This window comes from Podarcis erhardii, assembly GCF_964252035.2.
Source record: "Podarcis erhardii genome assembly, chromosome: 2".
NCBI lineage: Eukaryota > Metazoa > Chordata > Lepidosauria > Squamata > Lacertidae > Podarcis > Podarcis erhardii.
This window is the reverse complement of record NC_138498.1, coordinates 111,356,089-111,382,694: the sequence shown is the minus strand read 5'-3', so window position 1 is coordinate 111,382,694 and position 26,606 is coordinate 111,356,089. Positions and strand designations below refer to the sequence as shown.

General features: G+C 45.6%; 2 protein-coding genes across 4 annotated transcripts; one reads left to right on the top strand and one right to left on the bottom strand.

Annotated features, from left to right (window-relative positions):
* Positions 1–1,171: 1,171 nt before the first annotated feature.
* On the top strand, positions 1,172–8,224 carry LOC309337230 (C-type lectin domain family 2 member D-like). 2 transcript variants are annotated; one of them, XM_081853983.1, is made up of 6 exons: positions 1,172–1,344; positions 1,704–1,790; positions 2,620–2,715; positions 3,947–4,146; positions 6,347–6,444; positions 7,692–8,224. In XM_081853983.1, the coding sequence occupies exons 2-6, from the start codon at positions 1,709–1,711 to the stop codon at positions 7,834–7,836; spliced, it is 621 nt and encodes a 206-aa protein (XP_081710109.1). In that variant the 5' UTR covers positions 1,172–1,344; positions 1,704–1,708; the 3' UTR covers positions 7,837–8,224. The 2 variants fall into 2 exon arrangements, with proteins under 2 accessions (XP_081710109.1, XP_081710108.1); XM_081853982.1 differs by lacking the exon at positions 1,172–1,344 and having other exon boundaries at positions 1,402–1,790.
* A 1,937-nt stretch (positions 8,225–10,161) lies between these two features.
* LOC309337202 (killer cell lectin-like receptor subfamily B member 1B allele A) lies at positions 10,162–25,815 on the bottom strand. Of its 2 annotated transcripts, XM_081853941.1 has the most exons (6): positions 25,615–25,815; positions 19,559–19,648; positions 17,985–18,131; positions 16,947–17,101; positions 15,340–15,449; positions 10,162–11,422 (listed from the first exon to the last, which is right to left on the bottom strand). In XM_081853941.1, exons 1-6 carry the CDS (start codon positions 25,697–25,699, stop codon positions 11,278–11,280), a joined length of 732 nt encoding a protein of 243 aa, XP_081710067.1. In that variant the 5' UTR covers positions 25,700–25,815; the 3' UTR covers positions 10,162–11,277. The 2 variants fall into 2 exon arrangements, with proteins under 2 accessions (XP_081710067.1, XP_081710068.1); XM_081853942.1 differs by lacking the exon at positions 19,559–19,648 and having other exon boundaries at positions 25,615–25,813.
* Between the last annotated feature and the right edge of the window lie 791 nt (positions 25,816–26,606).

Here is a 26,606-nt window from a genome sequence, read left to right as displayed (position 1 = left end):
TGTCGGCTATTGTTTCCGGGGTGCCTGCACCAATCAGAAGCTGCACCTTGGTTTTCGAACATTTCAGAAGTCAAACGGACTTCTGGCACTTTTGTTTTTGCTACTTATTTTGTATTTTTGTTTTTGAGGCTTTTTTGGTTAATTTATTTTTGTGACTGTGTGGATGATAATTTTTATCATCTACACTACTGTCTTGTTTATTTTATAGTACAGTACATTGATTATTGCTTTCATTTTATGGATCAATGGTCTCGTTAGAGAGTAAAATTCATCTTAAATTGCTGTTTTAGGGGGGTTGTTTTAAAAAGTCTGGAACGGATTAATCCATTTTGCATTACTTTCTATGGGAAAGTGCGCCTTGGTTTTGGAACACTTTGGTTTTGGAACGGACTTCTGGAACGGATTAAGTTTGAGAACCAAGGTACCACTGTACTGCTATAATGGTTTTCATTGCAGTAACTCCCCATCCTTGACTCATCCAAGGAAATAGTCCAGCACTCTAACCCTCACACCACACTGGTTCCCATAGCTGGAGTCTGCAAAAGCAGAGGAGCACATGACACTGAATAAAGGACCAAGCTCATTACTAACACATACACACAGCCACACACACGCGGAACCCCATACAGTATTTCCCCACACAAAGAGGCAAGTCTGTCGTCAGACGGGGGGGGGGGGGGGCGTGGACCTCTGCGATCTTCCAGATGTGGTTAGACTCCAACTCCCAGCAGCCCTTCTCAGCATAGCTGTCAACGTTTCTCTTTTTTTAAGGGAAATTCCCTTATTCCGAATGGAATTCCTCGCAAGAAAAGGGAAAAGTTGACAGCTATGCTTGTCAGGATGGCCAGTGGACAGCGGTGTTGGGAACTGCAGTCCAGCAACGAGAGAGACCCGCAGGTCACTTAAACACAAACACACACACACACACACTTGGGCGAGAGTGCTTCTTGCATAGCGCTGCGAGATCTGCCACCCAACGCAGAGCAAGGCGAGGGGAGATCAGCGCTTCCCATTACGCATCCGCCCGCCTGGGCGCTTTTCTGGGTGTCAGGGTGCCTTGTACAGTAGTCGGAGTCGATTCTCTCTCCCGGCGCCCTGGAGCTGCCGAGCAGCCGGCAAAGAGGAGGCGGAGGCGACCCCGCTTGGCTACAAACGGCGCAGACTTCTCCTCCTCCTCCTCCTTCCTGGAGCTCCTCCTATCAGAGGATGACGAACTTTAATTGGAAACCCCGCAGCGAATCCGGAGCGCCACTTTCCTTTGCGCGCAAATTCAAATTGCCGAGCTCCTCCGGACATCTCCCGTCTTGGAGAAAGCGCGTGCAGAGCACGGGCCAACCTGTGCAGGTACGGCGATTAAAAGCCAGGGAATCGGGAGCGCGGGGGTCTCGGCGTGGGGGCGACAGTAGCGGCGGTGGCCGCCAGCCGTGATTGGGGGTGGGGGGTGGGGAATGTCGTTGCATTGCAGTGCAGTTATCTCAGCTAAAGCATCCAGGACCGATGGCCTTCCAAGCTCTGCTTAAGAACCTTGCGAAGATCCACTTGCGAAGCTAAGCAGGGTCCGGTATGGTTTCAAACGGGTTGGGGCAAAAACATCCCCGCATCGCACGGGGTTGGACTAGATGACCCTCGCGGTCCCTTCCAGTTCCACGCAGTTTTTCTTGAGAGGAGCGAGAGCACAGTCTTTTTACCTTGTATGGCTGCAGGAAAGATGGAAGCCGGATCAAAATTCGAGGAAGAGCATTTGGACTCTCTCCACCCGCATGTTGACCTTGAGCAAAGGGAGGCATCTGGTAAGTGCATCTCCTTTGCTCCAAGTCTTTGTTCCTGCAGGTGCCGCCTAAACACTTTGCTTCTTTATGGCAGCCCTTTGGCTTCAAGACCTGCTTATAGCTCTGCATTGCACTGGACTCTCTGCCTGTGAGGCCATTGTTTCTGCTCTTCCCAATACTGCCTTACTATACAGTCCAGGCCATGTCTGCTCAGATGTATGCCTCGCTTTGTATAGTAGAGCTTCTTCTCTTGCAAGCGTGGTTTCCCGTTCGCTATAATGGGAAAATTAAAAGCAGCTACAGCTTTCTCTCCTTTTGGCCAGATCAGGTGACAGCAAAAACTGCAAGGTTTTTAGTGGGGGCAATTAGAATAAGATCTCTTATTTGAGTATTGGTGTAAACCCCCAAAATGTATTTTCTATAGTTAAGTTTTTACCTCTATCTTCAGTAATAATAATAATATAATAATATAACAATAATTTATTATTTATACCCTGCCCATCTGGTTGAGTTTCCCCAGCCACTCTGAGTGGCTTCCAATATTTTATTTTATTTTATTTTATTTTATTTTATTTTATTTTATTTTATTTTATTTTATTTTATTTTATTTTATTGCTATGGCTAGTGGCTAATGCAAGTAAAGATTCTTCGGCTCTGCTCTGCCTTTCGACCAGAATGAATGAGCTGAGTAGATTAAGCAGATCCTGTGTTTGGTTTTTGCTGGGGAAGTAAAAGGGATTCACTTTCCCCCATGATCCCTTATAAGGAGGGATCCTTATCCAGCCTGCCCTTCTTAAGTTCTTACAAATGCTCATGTGTTTAGCTGTTCTTTTCCCCCTTTCCTCTGTAGCATCTCCCAAGATCTGGAAATACCTATCAATTAAAGATATTCTCATAGGCGTCCTCGTTTTCCTGGTCATTGCACTTACCATTACCGTTATAGCAGGTAAGTTTTCTGAACCTCAGTGTTACTCCCTTAAGATTTTTATCTTCCCTCTTGGGTCTGAGGTAGCTGCATGCCTTCAGCCAGCTTCTCAAAATCAGAACTTAGGCTATCGCCTGGCTTTCAGCCACTGCCATGTCTGACAGCCTTGCCCCAAAGCAGTTGTTCAATGATCCATATTCCTACAAGGACACACTGAGACCATGTGCTTTGGCCACAGGTGGGAACATCTGGCATTGGAGGGAAAGAGATGCTTAGCCAGAGGGTTAGAGCAGGGTTGGCAACCTAAGGCCCCAGGGGCCGGATCCAGCCCAATCGCCTTTTCAATCCGGCCCGCGGACGGTCCAGGAATCAGCATGTTTTTACATGAGTAGAATGTGTTCTTTTATTTAAGATGCATCTCTGGGTTATTTGTGGGGCATAGGAATTCGTTCATCCCCCCCCCCAAAAAAAATACAGTGGTACCTCGGGTTAAGAACTTAATTTGTTCCGGAGGTCTGTTCTTAACCTGAAGCTGTTCTTAACCTGAAGCACCACTTTAGCTAATGGGGCCTCCCGCTGCCGCCACACCGCCGGAGCACGATTTCTGTTCTCAACATGAAGCAAAGTTCTTAACCCGAGGTAATATTTCTGGGTTAGCGGCGTCTGTAACCTGAAGCGTATGTAACCCGAGTTACCACTGTATAGTCTGGCCCCCCACAAGGTCTGAGGGATAGTGGACCGGGCCATGGCTGAAAAAGCCCCTGACCCCTGGGTTAGAGGGTGGTATGGTGGTGAGGTCAGAGCAGTGCGGATGTACCAGCAGAGCCTATCTGACACTCCTGCACAGCCCTGACCTCGCCACCTTCTCAGCGCCCAGATAACACTGGTCAACAACAAATTTGTTGTCTGCGTTTTTTCAGTTGATTTAGGACGAATCTGATGTGCTGAGTCCAAAAATCACATTGGTTTTGCACAATCAGGTCAAGTTTTTCAGCTATGGCCACATGTCGTTTTTTTACGTTTTTGTTCACATGTACGCTTGTGTGGAGCATTTTAGAAGAAATTGGTGGGGGTAAAATGCCATGTCGATCTGGACGCTGAGAAGGTGGCGAGGTCAGGGCTGTGCAGGAGTGTACTATTTCTGGGTTAGCGGAGTCTATAACCTGAAGCGTCTGTAACCTGAGGTACCACTGTATGCCTCTCCAAATGGGTGGTTTGGGCAGGTTACCCCAGTTTTCTATTCCTTCCACAGTGACAGCCCCCAGAGAAGCCAAGCAACTGGGTCATCAGCTGGTTCCCTCCGTGCTCTGCGGTCTACCATGTCCACATCATTGGATTGGCTATGCGGGAAAGTGCTATCACTTTTCAAATAAGAAAAGGAATTGGAACTCCAGCAGAAGCTACTGCGAGTCCCACAATGCCTCCTTGGCTAGGATTGAAAGTGAAGAGCAGGTAAGAGAGGGGTCCTTTGTCCCCTCTTTGGCAGCATGATGAAACGAGTCGCCTTATCTATGAAGTTAACTACGCATCGTAACCTTGAATATCTTGCAGAATTTCAGTGGCTGCTTTTAAGGGCAAAGTGACTTTGGTGTTGGAGACAATCTGGAGAAATGATGGAAGGAAGGAAGGAAGAATGTGTGTGTGTGTGTGTGTGTGTGTGTGTGTGTGTGTGTGTGTGTATTTGTGTGTGTGTATTTGTGTGTGTGTGTGTGTGTATATATATATGTGTGTGTGTGTGTGTGTGTGTGTGTGTATATATATATATATATATATTTGCTTTCGTAGATTTTCACGGGTACAGGAATGCAGGTTTTGGTGTCCTCGGGTGTCTTCCCGTGTAAAAGTTGGGGTGTCTAGGCGACGTTTCGACGAGGTCTCACTCGTCATCTTCAGGCTGGTGCTTTCGGCTTCTTGTTACTGGAACCAGTATATATATATATATATATATATATACACACACACACACACATCCGTTTCCCCCTAACAGCTGTTTTCCCACTCAGCATCATTTCCCCCCAAATCCTTGCTTACCAGGCGAAAAAGCACATGGGGCACGGAAAATAATAATAATAATAATAATAATAACAACAATAATAATTTTATTTACAGCTCACCCATCTGACTGGGTTGCCCCAGCCAATCAGGGCGGCTTCTAACATAACATAAAAATACAACTATGCATCACACATTTTTTTTAAAAAAACCCCCACTCCTGTCATTTCTCTGCTCTAAATTTCATACTCCTGGTGCTGCTTCACTTAAAAAAAAAAGAAGGTGGGTCACTAAACTCCTGGTTTATATGATGTATCATGCAAAGCCCACGAGCAATAAGAATATTATTCTGCAGAAAAAGAAGTAAATCCCATTGAGTTCAACAAGGCATAATAATAATATTTATTATTTATGCCCCGCCCATCTGGCTGGGCTTCCCCAGCCACTTGGGTGGCTTCCAACAAAATATTAAAATACAGTAATGCATCAAACATTAAAAGCTTCCCTAAACAGGGCTGCCTTCAAATGTCTTCTAAAAGTCTGGGAGTTGTTGTTCTCTTTGACATCTGGTGGGAGGGCGTTCCACAGGGCGGGTGCCACTACCGAGAAGGCCCCCTGCCTGGTTCCATGTAACTTGGCTTCTCGCAGTGAGGGAACTGCCAGAAGGCCTTCGGAGCTGGACCTCAGCGACCAGGCAGAAGGATGGGGGTGGAGACACTCCTTCAGGTATCCTGGACCAAGTGGATCTGGCCAAGAGTTCAAATCCTGCCTGTGGGCAACTTTGACAGCTGGGGAGCAAAAGCACAGGGCTCTGCAGGTGCCAACAGTGATAAAGCCAAGGACAGAACAGGTGAATGTGGTTGGGCCAAACAGAGTCACGGGGAAATTAGGACCCGGCCCAGGCCTAGTTGGGTCCATGAGCTGGAGGTTTATAGGATTAGCTACCATTGTATATACAGCATGGCAGCTGCTGGGAAGTGAAGAAAAGGAAGGCAAAAGAGAAAAGGGTGTTGGGAGAAGGGAGTGGTACTGGTGAAGTTGTGGGCTCTCCTTCCAGGGAGGTTATTAAGCAGAGGTTGGGTGGCCGTCTGTCATGGATGCTTGAGTTGAGATTCCTGCTTTTCAGGGGGTTGGACTAGATGACTCTTGGGGGTCTCTTCCAACTCTACGATTCTGTGACCATTGGCTTTCTCTCCACCCACAACAAACATGTGGCTTCAAGACATTACCCCAAAGGGAATGCAGCCCTTGAAAGAAAAATAGGTTGCCTACTCTTGCGTTACACATGCTAGGGAGTAAGCCCCATTGAACGCATTGAAATGAATGCATATATTATTATTGTTGTATATAATAATAATAATTTATTTATATCCCGCCCTCCCCAGCCGAAGGCAAGCTCAGAGCAGCTAACAACAATAAAAGTAACACAGTTTACATAAAATCACAATCAATTAATTGAAATGCATTCTAAAATCAATTCATTCTAAAATCAATTCAAAATCAAATTAATGGCAACCATGACTGTTATCATCAACTAGGTGTACTTGCTGACGTTTTCATCTAACATTTTGACGTGTGCCTGCGTGTTTACTGGCCGAAGTGCTTATCTGTGAATAGCGCAGGGCAGAATTCTAACATCCATTTTCTCTGGTCTTCAAAGGAATATGTGAAGCGTCTCGCTGGCAACCATGACTTCTGGATCGGTCTCAGAAGAGACCCAGGTCAACCCTGGAGATGGCTAAATGGAGAAAATTCAACGTGAGTCCCTTTCAGTTTTCGGTGCTGAGGCATCAGCAACCAAAGTGTCTCCGATTCACTGTTAACAGGATGGATTCTGTGACTATTATTCTTCCCAGTATAATTCTGAATCAGATGTCAACATTTATGCGCAGCTGAAAGCCAGGCGCATCACATCTGAAAATACAAAATCAGAAACTCAGTTTCGCTGGATCTCTGTAGGTAAACAGTTCCCTTTATCTTTCATAGTTTGCTTTCTTTCATAGATCGCTTTCCCCTACAATAAGTCCAAGCAACGGATGGATTTATAAACAATATTTAAAATAAGAAAGCAATGGCAGACTTTATAGGGATTTGTTTATTATTTTTGGTGTGCTCTCTATAATCTTAACACATTTATGATATGCTGACGGCCGCAACCTTAGATAGAGGAAAAACCTGAAAACTTGTATGAGCCACAAGTATGACAAGTGATTGAGGCCTGTTGAAGCAGTCACGTCTTTGGTTATCAGTTTCATGAAAATCAGCTTGTAGAGGCTCCGAGGGCCTTCTGGCAGTTCCCTCACTGTGAGAAGAGAGATTACAGGGAACCAGGCAGAGGCCCTTCTTGGTAGTGGCCCCCGCCCTGTGGAACGCCCTCCCATCAGATGCCAAGGAAATAAACAACTATCTAACTTTTAGAAGACATCTGAAGGCAGCCCTGTTTAGGGAAGTTTTTAATGTTTCATCGCTTTTTGATTTTATTGTTAATATTCTGTTGGGAGGCACCCAGAGCGGCTGGGGAAACCCAGCGAGATGGGCGGGGTATAAATTATATCTTTATATTATTATTATACAGTGGAACCTTGGGTTACAGACGCTTCAGGTTACAGGCTCTGCTAACCCAGAAATAGTACCTCAGGTTAAGAATTTTGCTTCAGGATGAGAACAGAAATCGTGTGGTGACGGCACAGCGGGAAGCCCCATTAGCTAAAGTGGTACCTCAGGTTAAGAATAGTTTCAGGTTAAGAACGGACCTCCAGAACGAATTAAGTTCTTAACCCGAGGTACCACTCTATTATAGTAGAGATGTTTCAACAATGAGCTTGTTTCCTTTTATTAAATTCTGCTTACATCTCCATCCTTTTCTGGGCCATTTTATTTTAGTCCGCCAGGTTTTTCTCCCACCCACCACCTTTGTGCTAGACTTTAGAAAAAGCCTGAAGAAAGATCATCTTGAGACATGTGTCTGCCGCTTCGATACAGGTTTGTGATGCTTTGTGTTGCAGACTCAGAATCGCAGGAAAAGGTGGGGAATGTGTCCATCTCGACAATGAAGCCATAGCTGCCGCCTCGGGCTGCCACACAGAACTTCCTTGCATCTGCAGCAAACCTTCTGCATGTACAAGTTCTAATTGTTTATCAGCCTCATAGCCCAAACACTGGAGGAGAGCTGGAGTGAGTGAGTAAAGTCAAGAAAATAAGGAGCCAAGATGACGAATGGATGAACTGGGTAGGATACCACCCTAAGTATGGCTAGGAATTTGTTCTTAAATGCAAATACACTCAGAATCTGTACTATTTGGGCAGCCTTGGAGCCTGCTATTAGATACTCCCCAGCAACTGCTTTGTGGAGCATCTAGTAGGATGGGGTACAATTTAAACTAATTATCTCGTATTTAAAAAATACTCAGCTATGCAGTTAGAATACTTAGAAGGAGTGATACTAAAATGAAATGAAAATGGAGTTCATCGTAAGGGAAAGGACAACGTGCACTTAGAATTTTGCCATTTAATATAGAAGTTTTGTGTGTGTGTGTGTGTGTAATTTTTATTAGTTTTTTAACATATTATTTTCAACAGTAATTAAACATACTTTTACATCTTATTCAAATTTTTGACTTCCATCAATCCTGTCTGAAAATTTTCCAATCTAATCTCTCAGTATGCATTTCTTATCTTCCCTATTACATTTCAAACTCATAACCAATGTCTCTATCTTTTTCTACTTTGTAACACTTTGTATATTTCTCCTTACAAAGCTTCTTGTAGTGCCACTAGCGTAATTTGTTGATTGCAGTTGCTCTTCAAATAATTCATATACTTCTTCCAATCTTCTGTGAAACTCTGGTCCCGCAGGTTTCAAATCCTTCCTGTCATTTTGTCCAATTCTGCATAATCCATTAATTTCGCCTGCCATTCTTCTTTTGTTGGAATTTCTTCTTGTTTCCATTTCTGGGCTAACAAATGTAATATTGAAGTTTTAGGCTGAATTTTGAAGGTTTGTAATAAGTGACAGCACTGAGACAGTTTGGTGTAACGGTTAGAGTGTTGGACTAGGACCTGCAAGACCAGGGTTCAAATCCCCGGTCAGCGACAAAATTCGCCACAAGACCTTGGACCAGACACTGTCTCTCAGACTAACCTACCTCCCAGGGTTCTAGTGAGGATGAAATGGAGTGGGGAAGAACCCAGTATGCTGCCTTGTGGACACTGACACGTTGATCTACCCTCACCAAATAGTAATTATTGTTTTGCAAACTTAATTTTTCTTTATTTTTATAGTTTTGCAACCTAAATAATTGTATTTTTCAAATCAGACCATGGCTTCTTCAAGTAGACAAAAATGTGTAAACAAACCTGAGGCCTTTTGTTATGTATGTGGCTGCTATGCACTTCCTCGTCAAAGATGCAATATAACAGCGTTTGTGAGGCGTGCCTATAACAGCTATTTTGAAATCCCCCTGGGCCACCAAGGCAAGAAATGGGCTCCGCATATTGTTTGTCACAATTGTGAGGAAATACTTAGAGACTGGACAAAAGGAAAACGGAAGAGTATGCCTTTTGGAGGTCCCATGGTTTGGCGAGAACCCAAGGATCACACAAGGGACTGCTATTTTGGTTTCCCAGTGGTATCTACAAGCCGTTGTTATTCAGGTACAGTGGTACCTTGGGTTACATACGCTTCAGGTTACATACGCTTCAGGTTACAGACTCCGCTAACCCAGAAATAGTACCTCAGGTTAAGAACTTTGCTTCAGGATGAGAACAGAAATCGTGGGCAGTGGGAGGCCCTGTTAGCTAAAGTGGTGCTTCAGGTTAAGAACAGTTTCAGGTTAAGAACGGACCTCCGGAACATATTAAGTACTTAACCCGAGGTACCACTGTACTTGGTAAAGCCTTTCTGTTGTCCAAGCAAGAAGTTGACCATTTTGAGATCAACACAGATGGTCCAGTTGTGCTCCTCACCATGTTCACTTCCTTCATCTTCAGAAGAGACAAACCCCTTATAAACTGGAATAGGGAGTTCCTCAGGGTGCAGGATAGGTCTAATTGCTGAAGGAATACTGGGATAGGCATCAGAATGTCAGTTGTTCTTGCCGATAGCCTTCGTATTAACCAGACAAAAATAGCATAACAAAAGGCATCAGGCTTGTTTACAGATTTTTGTCTACTTGAAGAAGCCATGGTCCGATCAGAAAAATACAGTGGTGCCTCGCAAGACGAAATTAATCCGTTCCACGAGTCTCTTCGTCTAGCGGTTTTTTCATCTTGCGAAGCAAGCCCATTGATGGATTAGCGCTATTAGCGGCTATTAGCGGATAAGCGGCTTAGCGGCTTAGGGAAAGGGGGGGAAACCGCAGGAACTCGCAAGACATTTTCGTCTTGCGAAGCAAGCCCATAGGAAATTCGTTTTGCGAAGCACCTCCAAAACGGAAAACCCTTTTGTCTAGCGGGTTTTCCGTCTTGCGAGGCATTCGTCTTGCAGGGCACCACTGTAGAAATGTTTAGGTTACAAATCTATAAAAATAAAGAAAAATTGAGTTTGCAAAACAATAATTACCATGTGGTTAGGGTAGATCAACGTGCCAGTGTCCACTTATCCCCAGTGTAAATATGACATATCAGCAAAAGTCAGAAATTGAAGGATAACTATAGCATGTAAATGGAAATCGATTTCAGATTTGAAATCAGCATTGAAAGAACATATAAGAACACTTGAAAAATCTCATGCAAAAGAAAAAATTTCCCCAGTGTAGTAATAATAATAATAATAATAATAATAATAATAATAATAATAATAATAATAATATTTTTATTGTCATACTGTGTATCCCAAGGGAATACATTTTTTTGCATACCTCCAACTGTACATAGATGTCATTTTCAATGCTATACATGTCATGTTCAATGCTATATAAGTCACTTACATTTATACTCATATTGTACTACTTTGGCTATGTGTTTAATAAAATATTGAATTCTTGCATTGTGAAAAGCAGATTATGGTGAAAAGTGAAAAACATGAATTGCAAAAAAAAAAAAAACCACTAGAGCTTACAGAATAAAACTTCAGATATGAAAGCAGCATGTCGAAATTAGGTTAGAACAACTGCAGGTGTCAATGCAACAAAAATTTTCTTTCTCAATGTTGTAAATGTAACACTAAAGAGAGAAAATTAGTATTTCTATATTTTTTAAATCAGCCCCTTTGTAACAAAACTTTATAATAAATATTGCTTCACAGCATTTTGGCTCTTAATCCTACTTTGATGCGTGCTTCAGCCACTTGTATTATATTGTCTATAAACCTAGAAATCCAGAACAGCGAGTAGACAATAATAAAACATGCTTGTGGGTCATAGAATTTCAGTTCTTTTATTATCAACAATACTTTAAGAATTCAACTTCTGAAGGCCCCCAAATCCCCCACGGAACTCAGATCTTTAGCCGAAGGCCAAGGCTGTCCAACCTCCCCAAACCATCCCTGTCATCAGAGGAGCTCATCGTATTTTGGCCAGGTGACATCAATACCACTCAGCCGATTGGATCAAGAGAAGTTGGTGAGGCAGAGAGGGCGAGAAGCAGGGGTACTCAATGGCCTCTGGTCCTTGTAGTTATTTGAAGAACTTTCTTTTCGCAGACCCATCTGGCTACAGTAGTACATGTCTCAGAAATAGTTTTGTTCCCATTAAGTCTCCCGCAGCAGTTTTCTTGAGCCGGAGCTAGGTCTTTCAACCTGCAAAAGGAAGGAGAAAGCCAACAACATTTGTCAAAGGCTGAACATATCCACCTGCTTGGCTATTCTTTGCGAGAGAGGGGCAGGACTCACTCTGAGGGCCTTCTGGCATTCCCTCACTGCGAAAAGAGAGGTTACAGGGAACCAGGCAGAGGGCCTTCTCGGTAGTGGCACCCGCCCTGTGGAAGGCCCTCCCACCAGATGTCAAGGAAATAAACAACAAACTGTCTTTTAGAAGACATCTGAAGGCAGCTCTGTTTAGGGAGGTTTTTAATGTTTGATGTTTTATTGTGTTTTTAATATTCTGCTGAGAGCCACCCAGAGTGGCTGGGGGAACCCACCCATATGGGCGGGGTTTAAATAATAATAATAATAATTGTTGTTGTTGTATGTTGTTATTACTCACTGCACAATTACGTTGTCTAGGCTTGCCCATTAGGTGCGATCCTATCATGTGGAATCAAGACTTGTGGTTCTCAAATGTTTTGCCAATGGGTTTCCCTGGGCTGCAAGAACTTCCTGTGGTTTAACTAAGGTTTCCCCTCATGCTCCCAGTGAACCACAGGAGGAGAACTTGCACGCATTTCTCTTTGAAGGGTGTGGACGTATGCCCCCTTCTTTCTGCCCTTTTGCAAAGGAATTCAAGGCAGTGCAAAATTGTTTCACTTATTTCCACAATAACCTTGGGAGGCATTTACTGTATAGGTAAAGGGACCACTGACCATTAGGTCCAGTCGTGGCCGACTCTGGGGTTGCGGCGCTCATCTCGCTCTATAGGCCGAGGGAGCCGGCGTACAGCTTCCGGGTCATGTGGCCAGCATGACTAAGCCGCTTCTGGCGGACCAGAGCAGCACACGGAAATGCCATTTACCTTCCCGCCGGAGTGGTACCTATTTATGTACTTGCACTTTGATGTGCTTTCAAACTACTAGGTTGGCAGGAGCAGGGACTGAGCAACGGGAGCTCACCCCGTCACAGGGATTCGAAACGCCGACCTTCTGATCGGCAAGTCCTAGGCTCTGTGGTTTAACCCACAGCGCCACCCGTGTCCCCTGAGGCATTTACTTACTATACAGTATATTAAAGTTGCTTTATTTTGCCCAGGGTAACTCAAAGCAACTTACAGACAAACAAACAAAACCCCTCACTAGGATACATTAAAACCAAGAAGAAATAAGAAATACATTTTTTAAAACCCATCCTGCCCACTTCTAAAAGGCCACAGACTAAACATAGATTTTGGTGAGAGAGACTGGTGCAAGATTACCTAGTGAGCTTCATAAGGAGGAGGAGGAGGAGTTTGGATTTGATATCCCGCTTTTCACTCCCCTTCAGGAGTCTCAAAGCGGCTAACATTCTCCTTTCCCTTTCTCCCCCACAACAAACACTCTGTGAGGTGAGTGGGGCTGAGAGACTTCAGCCCCACTCGAGCCTACCAAGTGGCGATAGCGACGGCGAAGAAGACTTTCTTCACCGCCTCTATTGCATCTGCAGAAAACAGCAGCAGGAGACTCTTTCAGGTGGTTCGCAATTTAGCGGAACCACCTGTAACATCGGGGCCCAGTACGGGCCACATGTTCTCCTGCAATGATTTTGCAAATTTTTTTGCAGATAAAATCGCTCAGATTCGGGAAGAAGTAGACTCCACCGTGGGAGCAGGGCCGGGGCGGGAGAGTGCTAGAGTCCTGTCTGGTCAAGTTGTGTGGGATCAATTTCAATCTGTTACCTCCGAGGATGTGGACAGGCTGCTTGGACGAGTGAAGCCAACCACCTGTCTCCTGGATCCTTGCCCATCCTGGCTTATAAAAGCTAGCCGGGAAGGACTGGGCGATGGGCTTCGTGGGGTGGTGAATGCTTCCCTCCGTGAGGGAGCCTTCCCAGACCCGCTGAAAGAGGCGGTTATTAAACCGCTTCTTAAAAAACCATCTTTAGATGCGGCCACGATGGCCAATTATCACCCAGTCTCAAACCTTCCATTCTTGGGCAAGGTGATTGAGCGAGTGGTTGCTGAACAACTCCAGGCACGCCTGGAAGAAGCGGACCATTTGGATCCCTTCCAGTCGGGATTCAGGCCTCATCATGGGACTGAAACTGCCTTGGTCGCACTGGAATCCCTTCCAGTCGGGATTCAGGCCTCATCATGGGACTGAAACTGCCTTGGTCGCACTGGTTGATGATCTCCGGCGGGCTAGGGACAAAGGTGAGAGCTGTTTCCTAGTTCTGCTGGATCTCTCAGCGGCGTTTGATACCATCGACCATGACATCCTTCTGGACCGTCTTGAGGGGCTGGGAGCTGGGGGCACTGTCATACAGTGGTTCCGCTCCTTCCTCCTGGGCCGTGTTCAGAAAGTGGTGTTGGGGGATGAGTGTTCAGACCCCTGGCCGCTCACTTGTGGGGTGCCTCAGGGTTCTGTCCTCTCCCCCATGCTTTTCAACATCTACATGCAGCCGCTGGGAGGGATCATCAGGAGGTTTGGGCTGGGTGTTCATCAGTATGCAGATGATACCCAGCTCTACCTCTCTTTTAAATCAGAACCAGTGAAGGCGGTAAAGGTCCTGTGTGAGTGTCTGGAAGCGGTTGGAGGATGGATGGCGGCTAACAGATTGAGGTTGAATCCTGACAAGACAGAAGTACTGTTTTTGGGGGACAGGAGGCGGGCAGGTGTGGAGGATTCCCTGGTCCTGAATGGGGTAACTGTGCCCCTGAAGGACCAGGTGCGCAGCCTGGGAGTCATTTTGGACTCACAGCTGTCCATGGAGGCACAGGTCAAATCTGTATCCAGGGCAGCTGTTTACCAGCTCCATCTGGTACGTAGGCTGAGACCCTATCTGCCTGCGGACTGTCTCGCCAGAGTGGTACATGCTCTGGTTATCTCCCGCTTGGACTACTGCAATGCGCTCTACGTGGGGCTACCTTTGAAGGTGACCCGGAAACTACAACTAATCCAGAATGCGGCAGCTAGACTGGTGACTGGGAGCGGCCGCCGAGACCATATAACACCGGTCTTGAAAGACCTACATTGGCTCCCAGTACGTTTCCGAGCACAATTCAAAGTGTTGGTGCTGACCTTTAAAGCCCTAAATGGCCTCGGTCCAGTATATCTGAAGGAGCGTCTCCTCCCCCATCGTTCTGCCCAGACACTGAGGTCCAGCTCCGAGGGCCTTCTGGCGGTTCCCTCACTGCGAGAGGCCAAGTTGCAGGGAACCAGGCAGAGGGCCTTCTCGGTGGTGGCGCCCGCCCTGTGGAATGCCCTCCCATCGGATGTCAAGGCGATGGACAACTACCTGACATTCAGAAGACATCTGAAGGCAGCCCTGTTCAGGGAAGTTTTTAATATGTGACATTTTAGTGTATTTTTTATCTCTGTTGGAAGCCGCCCAGAGTGGCTGGGGAAACCCAGCCAGATGGGCGGGGTACAAATAATAAATAATTATTATTATTATTATTATTATTATTATTATTATTATTATTAGTGTGACTGGCCCAAGGTCACCCAGCAGCTGCATGTGGAGGAGCGGAGACGCGAACCCGGTTCCCCAGGTTACGAGACTACCGCTCTTAACCACTACACCACACTGGCTCTCACCAGTGAGCACCAGGTAGTTCAGAGGTGCATTTGGCATCTTTCATTACATATACAGCTTCTGGTGGATGCGGAAGAGTCACCTCTACCTTGGCTTCTGACATTCGAAGGGTATGTTTTTAGGACCCACCTTACTTCTGTGGTCATAAGTTGTTTTCAACTGTGTTTTAATGTAACCCACCTTGGGACTTTAGGGTACACTAAAAGGGTGTATTTTGACAGGTGTCAATGACCTGATGTGATTAGTATGGCATATGACTGAGTAGAGGGTTTGGGGAGATGAAGATCTGGTCCTCCCCACCCCTGCTCTGCAGAGTAAGATGAGATACTCACAGTTTGTCATCTAATGGGGAGCCGTCCACCCAGGTCCATTTCCAGTCAGGAGGTGTGGCTTGTAATCCAATCCAAAGCAGTGGATATTGGATATTACTCAGTATAAAGTCCTGTAAACAATGCAATTAGTCTCTACTATAATATCTGGTAAAAGGTAAAGGTACCCCTGCTTGTACGGGCCAGTCGTGTCCGACTCTACGGTTGCGTGCTCATCTCGCTCAAGAGGCTGTGAGCCGGCGCCGTCCGAAGACACTTCCGGGTCACGTGGCCAGTGTAACAAGCTGCAGCTGGCGAGCCAGCACCAGCGCAGCACACGGAAACGCCGTTTACCTTCCCGCTATAAAGCGGTACCTATTTATCTACTTGCACTTAAGGGTGCTTTCGAACTGCTAGGTGGGCAGGCGCTGGGACCGAGCAGCGGGAGCGCACCCCGCCGCAGGGATTCGAACCGCCGACCATGTGATCAGCAAGTCCTAGGCACTGAGGTTTTACCCACAGCGCCACCCACGTCCCATGACAGCATCTTAAAAACCTAGACAGCATTTTAAAAAGCAAAGACATCACCTTGCCAACAAAGGTCCGTATCGTTAAAGCTATAGTTTTCCCAGTAGTGATGTATGGAAGTGAGAGCTGGACCATAAAGAAGGCTGATTGCCGAAGAATGGATGCTTTTGAATTATGGTGCTGGAGGAAACAAGTATGCACAAGTATGCTGTAGAATTTTCATGGGAACTACAGTGGTACCTTGGGATGCGAACGGGATCCGTTCTGGAACCCCGTTCGCATCCTGAAGCAAACGCAACCTGCATCTGTGTAGGTCGCGTTTCGCCGCTTCTGCACATGCGCGTGGCGTCATTTTAATCGTATGAGTATGCGCGCACGGCGAAACCCAGAAGTAACGCGCTTCGTTACTTCCGGGTCGCCACAGAGCACAACCCAAAAATACTTAACTTGAAGCACATTTATCCCGAGGTATGACTATGTTTTTTTAATCAGAAAGAAAGAAAGAAAGAAAGAAAGAAAGAAAGAAAGAAAGAAAGAAAGAAAGAAAGATGGAAAACTGAAAGGAGGAATTGCACTTCAAAATTCATAGAACTGTGAATTTTAAAGGATATTTACTCCTCAAATGCGTAATGCAGATTTCCTGGCACTCTGCAATGGGAGCGGAGGAACCAACAAAAAGGTTAAATAAGCTATTTCGATGGCCCCCTAATCTTTCCCAAGGCTCCCTATTGTATTTTGAAAAAGAAACTGCATGTGACTGAACATAATTTTTAGTTTGGCTGTAAGTAAAATCAAACAGAGTCCCAGTATAAGGGAATGAAAAGTTCCCTTGTGGTATATTCCTGGCATATCCTAAAATTATTTGGCCAACCCAATACACTACAGAGTCACATATTAGATGCATTATGTACATTGTGTTAGATAAATGATGCGATTGAAACACAGTGGAATACATTTACCCCCTTTTATTTATCTTTGGATTTCGAAAGTGTGGACTATAAATGCCACAATAAATATATGCAAGATGGAATGGTCCTCATCTTGGCAGTGGCTCCCCTCCACCCCATTAATAAGGAATGTGGATCTAACTCTTATTTACTTACCACTTCTTCTTGATTTTGTATCACCAACAATTGAGAGTCTTTTGTTCTGCAGTCGTCTTTGCTCTTGGTCCAGTCTCCTTTTTCACTGGAGAACCAGTAGCACTTGCTGTTGAGACGGAACCAGTTCTCAGGGCAGACTGCGCAGTCAGAACTCTCTGGGAGTAGGGCAGGGTGGACGGGCCGAAGCATAAAAAATTGCAAGTTTACACCAGATAAAATGACAAACCATGGTTTGTAACTGACAGGAGCAAGCCTACACAACCCTTTGTTTGCATCCTCACTAATCCACTTTTCGCCTTTACACACAATAAGGTATTAAATCGTGTTTTTAATATTTTGATATTCTGTTGGGAGCCGCCGAGGTACCACTGTACAAAGAAAATTCATCTTTTGCAAGTACTGCTCCTTAAAGTTGTTACGTTTGACACTTGTATTCGCTAAGACATACATAGAGCACAAGAGCTTCTATTTGGTCATTACATATATAAGAACTGATCTATTTGTATTTCCTGTTCTGAATGTTGCTCTTTAATTGCTTCTACTCAACTAGATAATGTGAAAAGCATTATGTTTATATGATGTATAAAGAATTTATATATTTAAACACAGCCAGTTACGTTGTGGGTATGCAATGGTACCTCGGGTTAAGTACTTAATTCGTTCTGGAGGTCCGTTCTTAACCTGAAACTGTTCTCAACCTGAAGCACCACTTTAGCTAATAGGGCCTCCCGCTGTCGCGATTTCTGTTCTCATCCTGAGGTAAAGTTCTTAACCCGAGGTACTATTTCTGGGTTAGCTGAGTCTGTAACCTGAAGCGTCTGTAACCTGAAGCGTATGTAAGCCGAGGTACCACTGTATTTGTTTGGGAAGAGGATAGGGACAAAATGACAATTAGTTGGCTCAGCCTCTCTTTGACTGTGGCTCCCTCTCTCTGTGGTCTTCCCACCTTCTACGCTGCTGCCAGTCCCAAAAGGCAGCAGCCCTCATTTTTTTGATATGTGTTCCTTGAGCCTCATTGAGAAGCAACACTCCAGTTACCTGCTGAGCTGTTTTCAAGCGGCTTACAGAAAAATTGCTGCAGTGAAGTCACATTCTCTAGGCATAGCTTATTTTCCATTTCATCCTGGGGTCCCTGAGGGACACGGGATTTCTCCAGTTCACCCATGAGGTTCCATGTCTGAAAACCTTCATATAAGGAGGTTAATTTTAAGTGATCAACAAACTGCAAAGAAATTCAAAGACTGTTTAATGTTTTTTGTTATGGTACCTAATTGTATTTCTTTTCCTTTCTTGAATCCAGTGTTCCACATGGATTTTCCCTTCATCATTGAAATAAAACGTGTTTGTTGTTTTTTAATTAAAGGAGAATATCACAGTATGTCCTTTAAGATAACAGCTCAGTTTCGGAAAGATTGCCTGTAACTTTCCAATATTTAGAACTCGTGTATGATCAATTGTTCAAGACAAATCTTTAGGCTGTGAAAACCAGACGACCCAATTTTTGACAATAACTTAAATGGCCAGATACTGAGCCACTGAAGAACAACTGCAGTCACACTTTCTGTCAACTCATTACACTGCATAGGTGCCAACTCCCTAAGGTTCTGGGTACCCAAGCACCCATAAAATTACCCATGAAGGGGCCGGGCACCCACAAATTTTGGTGCACGCTGCATGGCACCCACGGCCCCAGACACCCACAGTCATGGGGCCAAGCTGGTACAGCTACTGCACTGTGACACCTTTATTTGTTCACAAGCAATAAACAGGAAACAAAGCAAAAAAAGTTTATTATTATTATTATTATTATTATTATTATTATTATTATTATTATTATTTTCCCTTGTTAGTTTATTGCAATGTGAACCGTTACAGCTACCTCGGTTTTCAAACACAATGCATTCTGGAAGTCCGTTCAAGTTCCAAAACGTTTGAAAACCGAACACTGAAAGCGGAAGCCTCAATACAGAAAACTCAAAACAGAAGCTGCATTTCCTGTTCAACTTCTGAGGTGCGTTCGAAAACTGAGGCATTTACTTCCGGGTTTTCAGCGTTCGAGTTCCGAAACACTCAACTACGGAGGTGTTCGAAAACCAAGGTACCACTGCATTATGAATTCTTGACATATAACCTGCTTTTATGTCACAGCTCAATACAGTACGATAAAATCTGTTTATACGAAATACTCTTTTTGCTTTATTAAAAAAACATATTCTAAAGTATGAAAATACCCTGACCTGTTCCTTTTTGTACAATTTTTCAGCAGAATGCAATGGTTTTGGCAGAGGGTGGCACATTCCCTGTTTCACCTCTGAGGCAAAATGGAACAGGCCACCTTTGCTCCCAGGGACTGCTGCCAAATTATGTTTTGACTATTAATGAAGACCTTCCTACTTCAACAACCCCTCTGAGCGTAGATTTTCATTGGAGCCCGTATCTGTGTTGGATTTGAAATGGGTTTTATATTTGTCTTTAATTGTTTCATATTTGAAATCTCTGCCATTGTTGTTGCTGTTTTAAATGGTTGGTGGTTCTATTGTTAAGTCACTTTACCAGAAACAACTTATAAATGGAAATAAATAAATAAATAAATAAAAGTGCTCTGTACTTACACAGGGCTATCACGGTGACCCCTAGGATGACATTTCCAGCCCATCCAATCCAGAGAGCAGTCCGTCGCCCCTGGGAATGTGGTGAGGCGCCTGTAAATTTGACTTTATTAATACTAGGTTCCCCAACACAAGGGTACAGAACCTCAGACCTGAAGCCCAAATCTGGCCCTCAAGGCTTCTCTGTGTGCCCTCCCCGTGTGACCTTCCCCCTCTTCCCAAGCTCAAACCCCTCCAGCCCTGCTCAACGCTCCTAGAGTGCTTTTGCTCGGCTGAAATGTGTCCCTGGGGCTTTCCACAATTTGCAAGATGAGAAAACACTCCTGAAATTCATACAGTGGTACCTTGGGTTACAGACGCTTCAGATTACAGACCCTTCAGGTTATAGACTCCGCTAACCCAGAAATAGTACCTCGGGTTAAGAACTTTGCTTCAGGATGAGAACAGAAATCGTGCTCCGGCGGGGCGGCAGCAGCAGGAGACCCCATTAGCTAAAGTGGTGCTTCAGGTTAAGAACAGTTTCAGGTTAAGAACAGACCTCCAGAACGAATTAAGTTCTTAACCCGAGGTACCACTGTAGTTATTTAACACCATATCCATATCAGAGCAATACCTTTATTTGGCAAAGCAAAATGCTACAAAATAGTGTGAAAGCCTTCGAGTTCTCCAGAATTCTTCATCAGTCTGGATTTGAAAAAGGCAAGATGCGGGGAGGGAGGAGGGAGACAGCTAGAGTTTATTTCAAGCAATCTATGCTTGAATAATTGTATTCAGAAGCAGAAATATAGCTATTTTTTTGTTCTTTACAAAGTTTTGGACAGGTCCTTGGAGCTTTTACTAACCAATTAAAATGTGTTAACAAGGGTCAGGGTTGGAGCCAGGGTTAGGGTTAAATGTAGTGTTAGGGTTCAGTTTATAGTTGGGGTTACAGGTAGGCTTAGAGTTAAGACAGTGTTTCCCAACCTTTTTTGGGCAAAGGCACACTTGTTTCATGAAAAAAATCTCGAGGCACACCACCATTAGAAAATGTTTAAAAAATTAACTCTGTGCCTATATTGACTATATATAAAGTAACTCTCTTTAATAGGAATCAAATAAACACAAAGAAAGTATTTTATAATTACTTTATTATGAAATAGTAAGTACCGTATTTTTCGTCCCATAGGACGCTCCGTCCCATAGGACGCACCTACTTTTTTGAGGGGGGAAATAAAGGAAAATTTTTTTCCCTTTATTTCCCCCCAAAAAAACCAGGTCGGGGAACAGTGGGATGGCGGTGCTGCGCCTCCCCGCTGTCCCCCGAGCTTGTGGGGCTGGCCCATGTCTGCCTGGCGCAAGGGGCGCTCTGCTTCAGGGCGCCCCGCGCGTCCGGCGGCAGGCTACAGTCCGCAGCATGGGGAACCCTCTGTTTCAGGGCGCCCCATGCGCCCCCCGGGTGCGCAAGGCTTGCCAACACGAGCGCGGAGCACGGGGCGTCCTCCGAAGGGCGCCCCGTGCTCTGCGCTGCCAGCTGCCGCCCGCAAGCCTTGCGCTCCTGGGGGGAGATCCCCCGGGTGCGCAAGGCTGGCCAACACGAGCGCGGAGCACGGGGCGTCCTCCGAAGGGTGCCCCGTGCTCCGCGCTGCCAGCTGCCGCCCGCAAGCCTTGCGCTCCCGGGGGGAGATCCCCCGGGTGCGCAAGGCTTGCGGACACCTGCGTGGAGCACGGGGCATCCTCTGGAGGGCGCCCCGTGCTCCGCGCTGCAGGCTGCTGCCCGCAAGCCTTGCGCTCCCGGGGGGAGATCCCCCGGGTGCGCAAGGCTGGCCGACACCAGCGCGGAGCACGGGCCGTCCTCCGAAGGGCGCCCCGTGCTCTGCGCTGCCAGCTGACGCCCGCAAGCCTTGCGTTCCCGGGGGGAGATCCCCCGGGTGCGCAAGGCTTGCGGACACCTGCGTGGAGCACGGGGCGTCCTCCGAAGGGCGCCCCGTGCTCCGCGCTGCCAGCTGACGCCCGCAAGCCTTGCGCTCCCGGGGGGAGATCCCCCGGGTGCGCAAGGCTTGCGGACACCTGCGTGGAGCACGGGGCATCCTCTGGAGGGCGCCCCGTGCTCCGCGCTGCAGGCTGCTGCCCGCAAGCCTTGCGCTCCCGGGGGGAGATCCCCCGGGTGCGCAAGGCTGGCCGACACCAGCGCGGAGCACGGGCCGTCCTCCGAAGGGCGCCCCGTGCTCCGCGCTGCCAGCTGACGCCCACAAGCCTTGCGCTCCCGGGGGGAGATCCCCCGGGTGCGCAAGGCTTGCGGACACCTGCGTGGAGCACGGGGCATCCTCTGGAGGGCGCCCCGTGCTCCGCGCTGCAGGCTGCTGCCCGCAAGCCTTGCGCTCCCGGGGGGAGATCCCCCGGGTGCGCAAGGCTGGCCGACACCAGCGCGGAGCACGGGCCGTCCTCCGAAGGGCGCCCCGTGCTCCGCGCTGCCAGCTGACGCCCGCAAGCCTTGCGCTCTCGAGGGGAGGTCCCCCGGGTGCGCAGGGCTGGCCTACAACAGCGCGGAGCACGGGGCGATGGGATGTGGGAGGGAGCTCGCTCCCCGCCCCGCGTGTGCTCGCCGCCGCCGCCCCGCCTCTCGCCGCCCGACTCGCCCGCCTCCCTCCCACGGCACACCAGGCAACGTCTCGCGGCACACTAGTGTGCCGCGGAACACCGGTTGGGAAACACTGAGTTAAGGTATGAGGTAGGGTTGGGGTTAGTATTAGTGTTGGTTCTAGGGTTAGGGGTAGGGGGTAGGAATAGGGGTTGGGTTGGAGTTAGGGTTAGGGTTGGAGGTAAGGTGAGGGTTCGGTTTAGGGTCAGTGTTAGTTTTAGGGTTAGGGTTGGAAGTAGGGTTAGGGTTGCATTAAGGGTTAGGAGTAGGGTTGGGGTTAGGAGTAGGGCATTGGTGTTAGGGTTAGGTGGTGCTTTTTTTTCATGGGGTTCTCAAGGGTAGCAGTTCAAAAGCACGTCAAAGTGCAAGTAGATAAATAGGTACCGCTCTGGGGGGAAGGTGAACGGCGTTTCCATGCGCTGCTCTGGTTTGCCAGAAGCAGCTTAGTCATGCTGGCCACATGACCGGGAAGCTGGACGCCGGCTCCCTTGGCCAATAAAGTGAGATGAGCGCCGCAACCCAAGAGTTGGTCACGACTGGACCTAATGGTCAGGGGTCCCTTTACCTGTACCTTTACTCAAGGGTACACAGTACCAGAACCTCCTTTTGTTGTTGTTGTTGTTGTTGTTGTTGTTGTTGTTGTTGTTAAAAAAAGTGTAACAACTTAATGGTTAAAAAAACTGCAACAACTTCATGGTGAGTACGGCACCTCTCTTATTATGCTTATAGAAAATGTGACATTTACTGGAACAAGTTCATCGTAAGTACCAGCACCTATTTTTCTGGGGGGGGGGGGAGCACTGAATATGCTCAAAGAACAAGCAGTTCTGCTGCACCAGAGATATAGAAACAAGGTTTAATTTAGCAAGGTCTGACCATGGCCTTCCTTTCACACGCTTATCTCCGGAACTGTAGGTTACAGAGGTTACATGTGATTCTTTATTTAGTGGGTTTGCATTTATACAATGCAACCACAATGCCTGCAAATGGGAGCTTATCATCCGGGGAAGGGCATGGGCTTTTAACCCTTCCCCCCCTGCATATAACTAGGGATGGGCAAGTTTGTCCATTTCAATTTCTTAGTTTTCCATTTTTCCAGTCCACAGTTCACATTTCCATATCTGTTTGCTGGTGAAAAAATAACCAGCCTTTCAATGTGACTTTCTCCTAAGATACATGCTTTTGCAAAATATACACATATTTGCAAAATAATTTCACCTAATATAATGCCTTGTTATTATCACAAATATGTGCATTTTAATGCACACTTTTACCCCAGTACATACATTTTTATACATGTTACCTGTGTACAAAAAATGTATGGTGCTTTCTTTATTGTTTATGACAAATGAATTATAGTTGTGCAATTAAGCAAACTGAGAATTCGTCAGCATCTTAGTCTGATTCCCCCCCCCCCCCGCCCCCTAATAGGCACATTTCTGTATTCCATTTCAAAAAATGTACATTTTGGGTAGCATTTTTTCTCATGCAATGCATGTTATGCCATTTATATGAACTCTTCACCCTAACATTACTACCCATTCCTCAGGACTGCAGGACTCAATTGCAAAATTCAGAAAAGGACACATTTTGAAGGGTGGTTTTGTTCCCCATCACTTACAGTTTCTGAAAGTGTAGATCGGGTAAGCTTGCCTCCAAATGCAAACTGACCTGAATTTCTCCCCATCCCTAGTTCTGATGTTCTTATGCCCACCAACTAGATAGCTTGCATTTCTTTACATCCCTCAAGGAGGCTTGTCATTCTCCCCTGCTCTTTTATTTTCATATATTTGCTTATTAAACTTGTATGTGTTTTGAGAGTCTTCTGTTGGGCAGATAAGCAGGATATAACTTTTTGAATAAATAAAATACCAACGGTTCAGGACCTGCTTTCAGACAGGAACGATCAAATTACTTTAATAGTGGCTGAATTTTCGAGTGCTGTCCATGTAGAAAGACTGGGTCATTATAAAGAGAATTAGTGGTTCTTAATTGATTGGGGATTAGATAGTGCTGTATTGTATTATTTATGCAAATTGATTTTCTCTGGATTTAAAGATCTGACAGGGACAAACCTTGTTATGTTGAGCTCGTGTTTTGCACAATTTGTATATGGTGTCTGTTTGATGTGTGATTTGCTATGCCTAATAAAGGATAACTAAATAGAATAAAATAAAATATAGGAACTGGGCAGGCTAGCATTAGGGAACTTGAAGCCTTTCGCATGTTTCTAGATTACCATTTTCTTCATTCCTGCTTATTGACCATGCTGACTAGGGCTGCTGGGAACTGTAGTCCAACAATATTTAAGGAGGATATTAAGAAGCTAGAACGTGTGGAGAGGAGGGCAACCAAGATGGTCAAGGGTCTGGAAACAAAGGCTTAGGAGGAAGGGTTGAAGGAGCTGGGTATGTGGGAAAGAGGAGACTGAGAGGAGATAGGATAGACATCTTCAAATATCTAAAGGCCTATCCCGTGGAAGATGGAGCAAGTTTGTTTTAACCCAGGGGTCAGCAACCTTTTTCAGCAGGGGGCCAGTCCACTGTCCCTCAGACCTTGTGGGGGGCCAGAGTATATTTTTTGGGGGGGGGATGAACAAATCCTTATGCCCCACAAATAACCCAGAGATGCATTTTAAATAAAAGGGCCATTTTTCTACTCATGTAAAAACACGCTCATTCCCAGATTTTCTACGGGCCGTATTTAGAAGGCGATTGGGCTGGATCCGGCCCCCAGGCCTTACTTTGCCTACCCATGTTTTAACCTGTTCCAGAGGGTAGGGCTTGAACCAGTGGCTTCAAGTTACAAGAAAGGAGATTCCAACTAAACTTCACAAAGAACTTTCCGACAGTAAGAGCTGTCTGACAGTGGAATGGACTCCCTAGGAAGACGGCGGACTCTCTTTCCTGGAAGGATTTTGAGCAGAGGTTGGATGGCCATCTGTCATGGACGCTTTAGTAGAGATTCCTGCATTGCAGGGGGTTGGACAGACAAAGTACAGTGAGATTAATTGGAAGTCAGTTTTAAATTTCTTTTCTATAAATTTTATAATTGTGTTCAATACCAGGAGTATATATGATGATATATTAATCTTCTTATAGCTTATAGTGTGGTGGTTTGTTTGATTTTTCCATTATTTGTTTGTTGTATGTTTGCTTACTTGTATGCACGTCTGTTTTTCATAAATGTATTTATTTTAGATTAATAAAGATATGAAAATGAAATATTGCTGAAGTGCCCATCTTTATAGCAACCCTCTACAGTTAGTTATTTTGACTAACTACATGCTCACACAAAAGGCAACACGCCCGCCTTCTGTGGCTACATTTGCTCTAAAAATATTTCAGCCCCTGCAGACCTGCTGTTTTTTCCGTGCTGTAAGTAACAGCTTGGAGCCTTGCGAAAAAACACCCTCTCCCCGCTCCCCAACATTAAAACTTACTTGATCCTTGCGAGGGGTGAAGCAGCCTGGCAGAGGTTGGAGCTGAAGGGAGAGCAAGGTCAACATAGATAGAGCCATCTGTCATTCCGCTGGAAGCAAAGAAGGCCAAGAGATTGTGTGTGATATGGGACAACTTAGCTGCTGCAAGGGAAGTGTATATATTAGTCAAGCCGGCCAACCAATGTAATTCGTTGAAGGAAGCGCTGCTGCTAACCAATGTAGTTGAAGTCAGGTTAAGTTTTCTGGTCTTTGAAAAACTGAAGCGGAGCTTCCTGGTGCAGAAAGGTGAGGGTAACAAGAATCCAGATGTTTCCTTTTTCTTCCTCATCAAAATAGATGTCTGCCTTTTATTTTATTTATTTAGCAAGATTCACACACCGCTTATTTAAAAAACATCTTTAAGTGGCTCATTAAAAAGAGCAATAAGAAAAAAGAAGCAATAAGAAAAGAAACTGAAATCAGCAGAGATAAATTGCCGAAATGTGGATAAAATCAACCAGTTTAACATGCACTTAAAAAGAAATTTACATGGTAAAAGTTCATGTCTGGTTAGCAATTATTTTATTTAATTATTTATACCTACCTACCTACCTACATACATCTTCTTTGGCGATCGCTCGTAGCCAAGTAAGATTGTCTTCCATAAACACAGTTTTAACAATGAGTCCATAAGTGACTGTGGAGGCCAATTCTGGATCCACACGTCCTTCCACAGTGGGGACATTGGTTCCCAGACGGGAGTTGATCACGGTGTGGATTTGCCAAGCGTCCCTTCCTCTTAGCACATTTCTCCCTTGCGTCCTGAGTTTGAGTGTCTTCAAAGTCCATGACACCTTTGGTGTTTTTTTTTTTATAAATTTTTATTGGATTTTCACATTTTATAACAACACACACACAGACATATAAATGATTTCATATCCTTACTTTCATAACCCTCTTTCCCTGACTTCCCCCCACCCCACCCCCATACATCCCAATTTCCATATTAAATT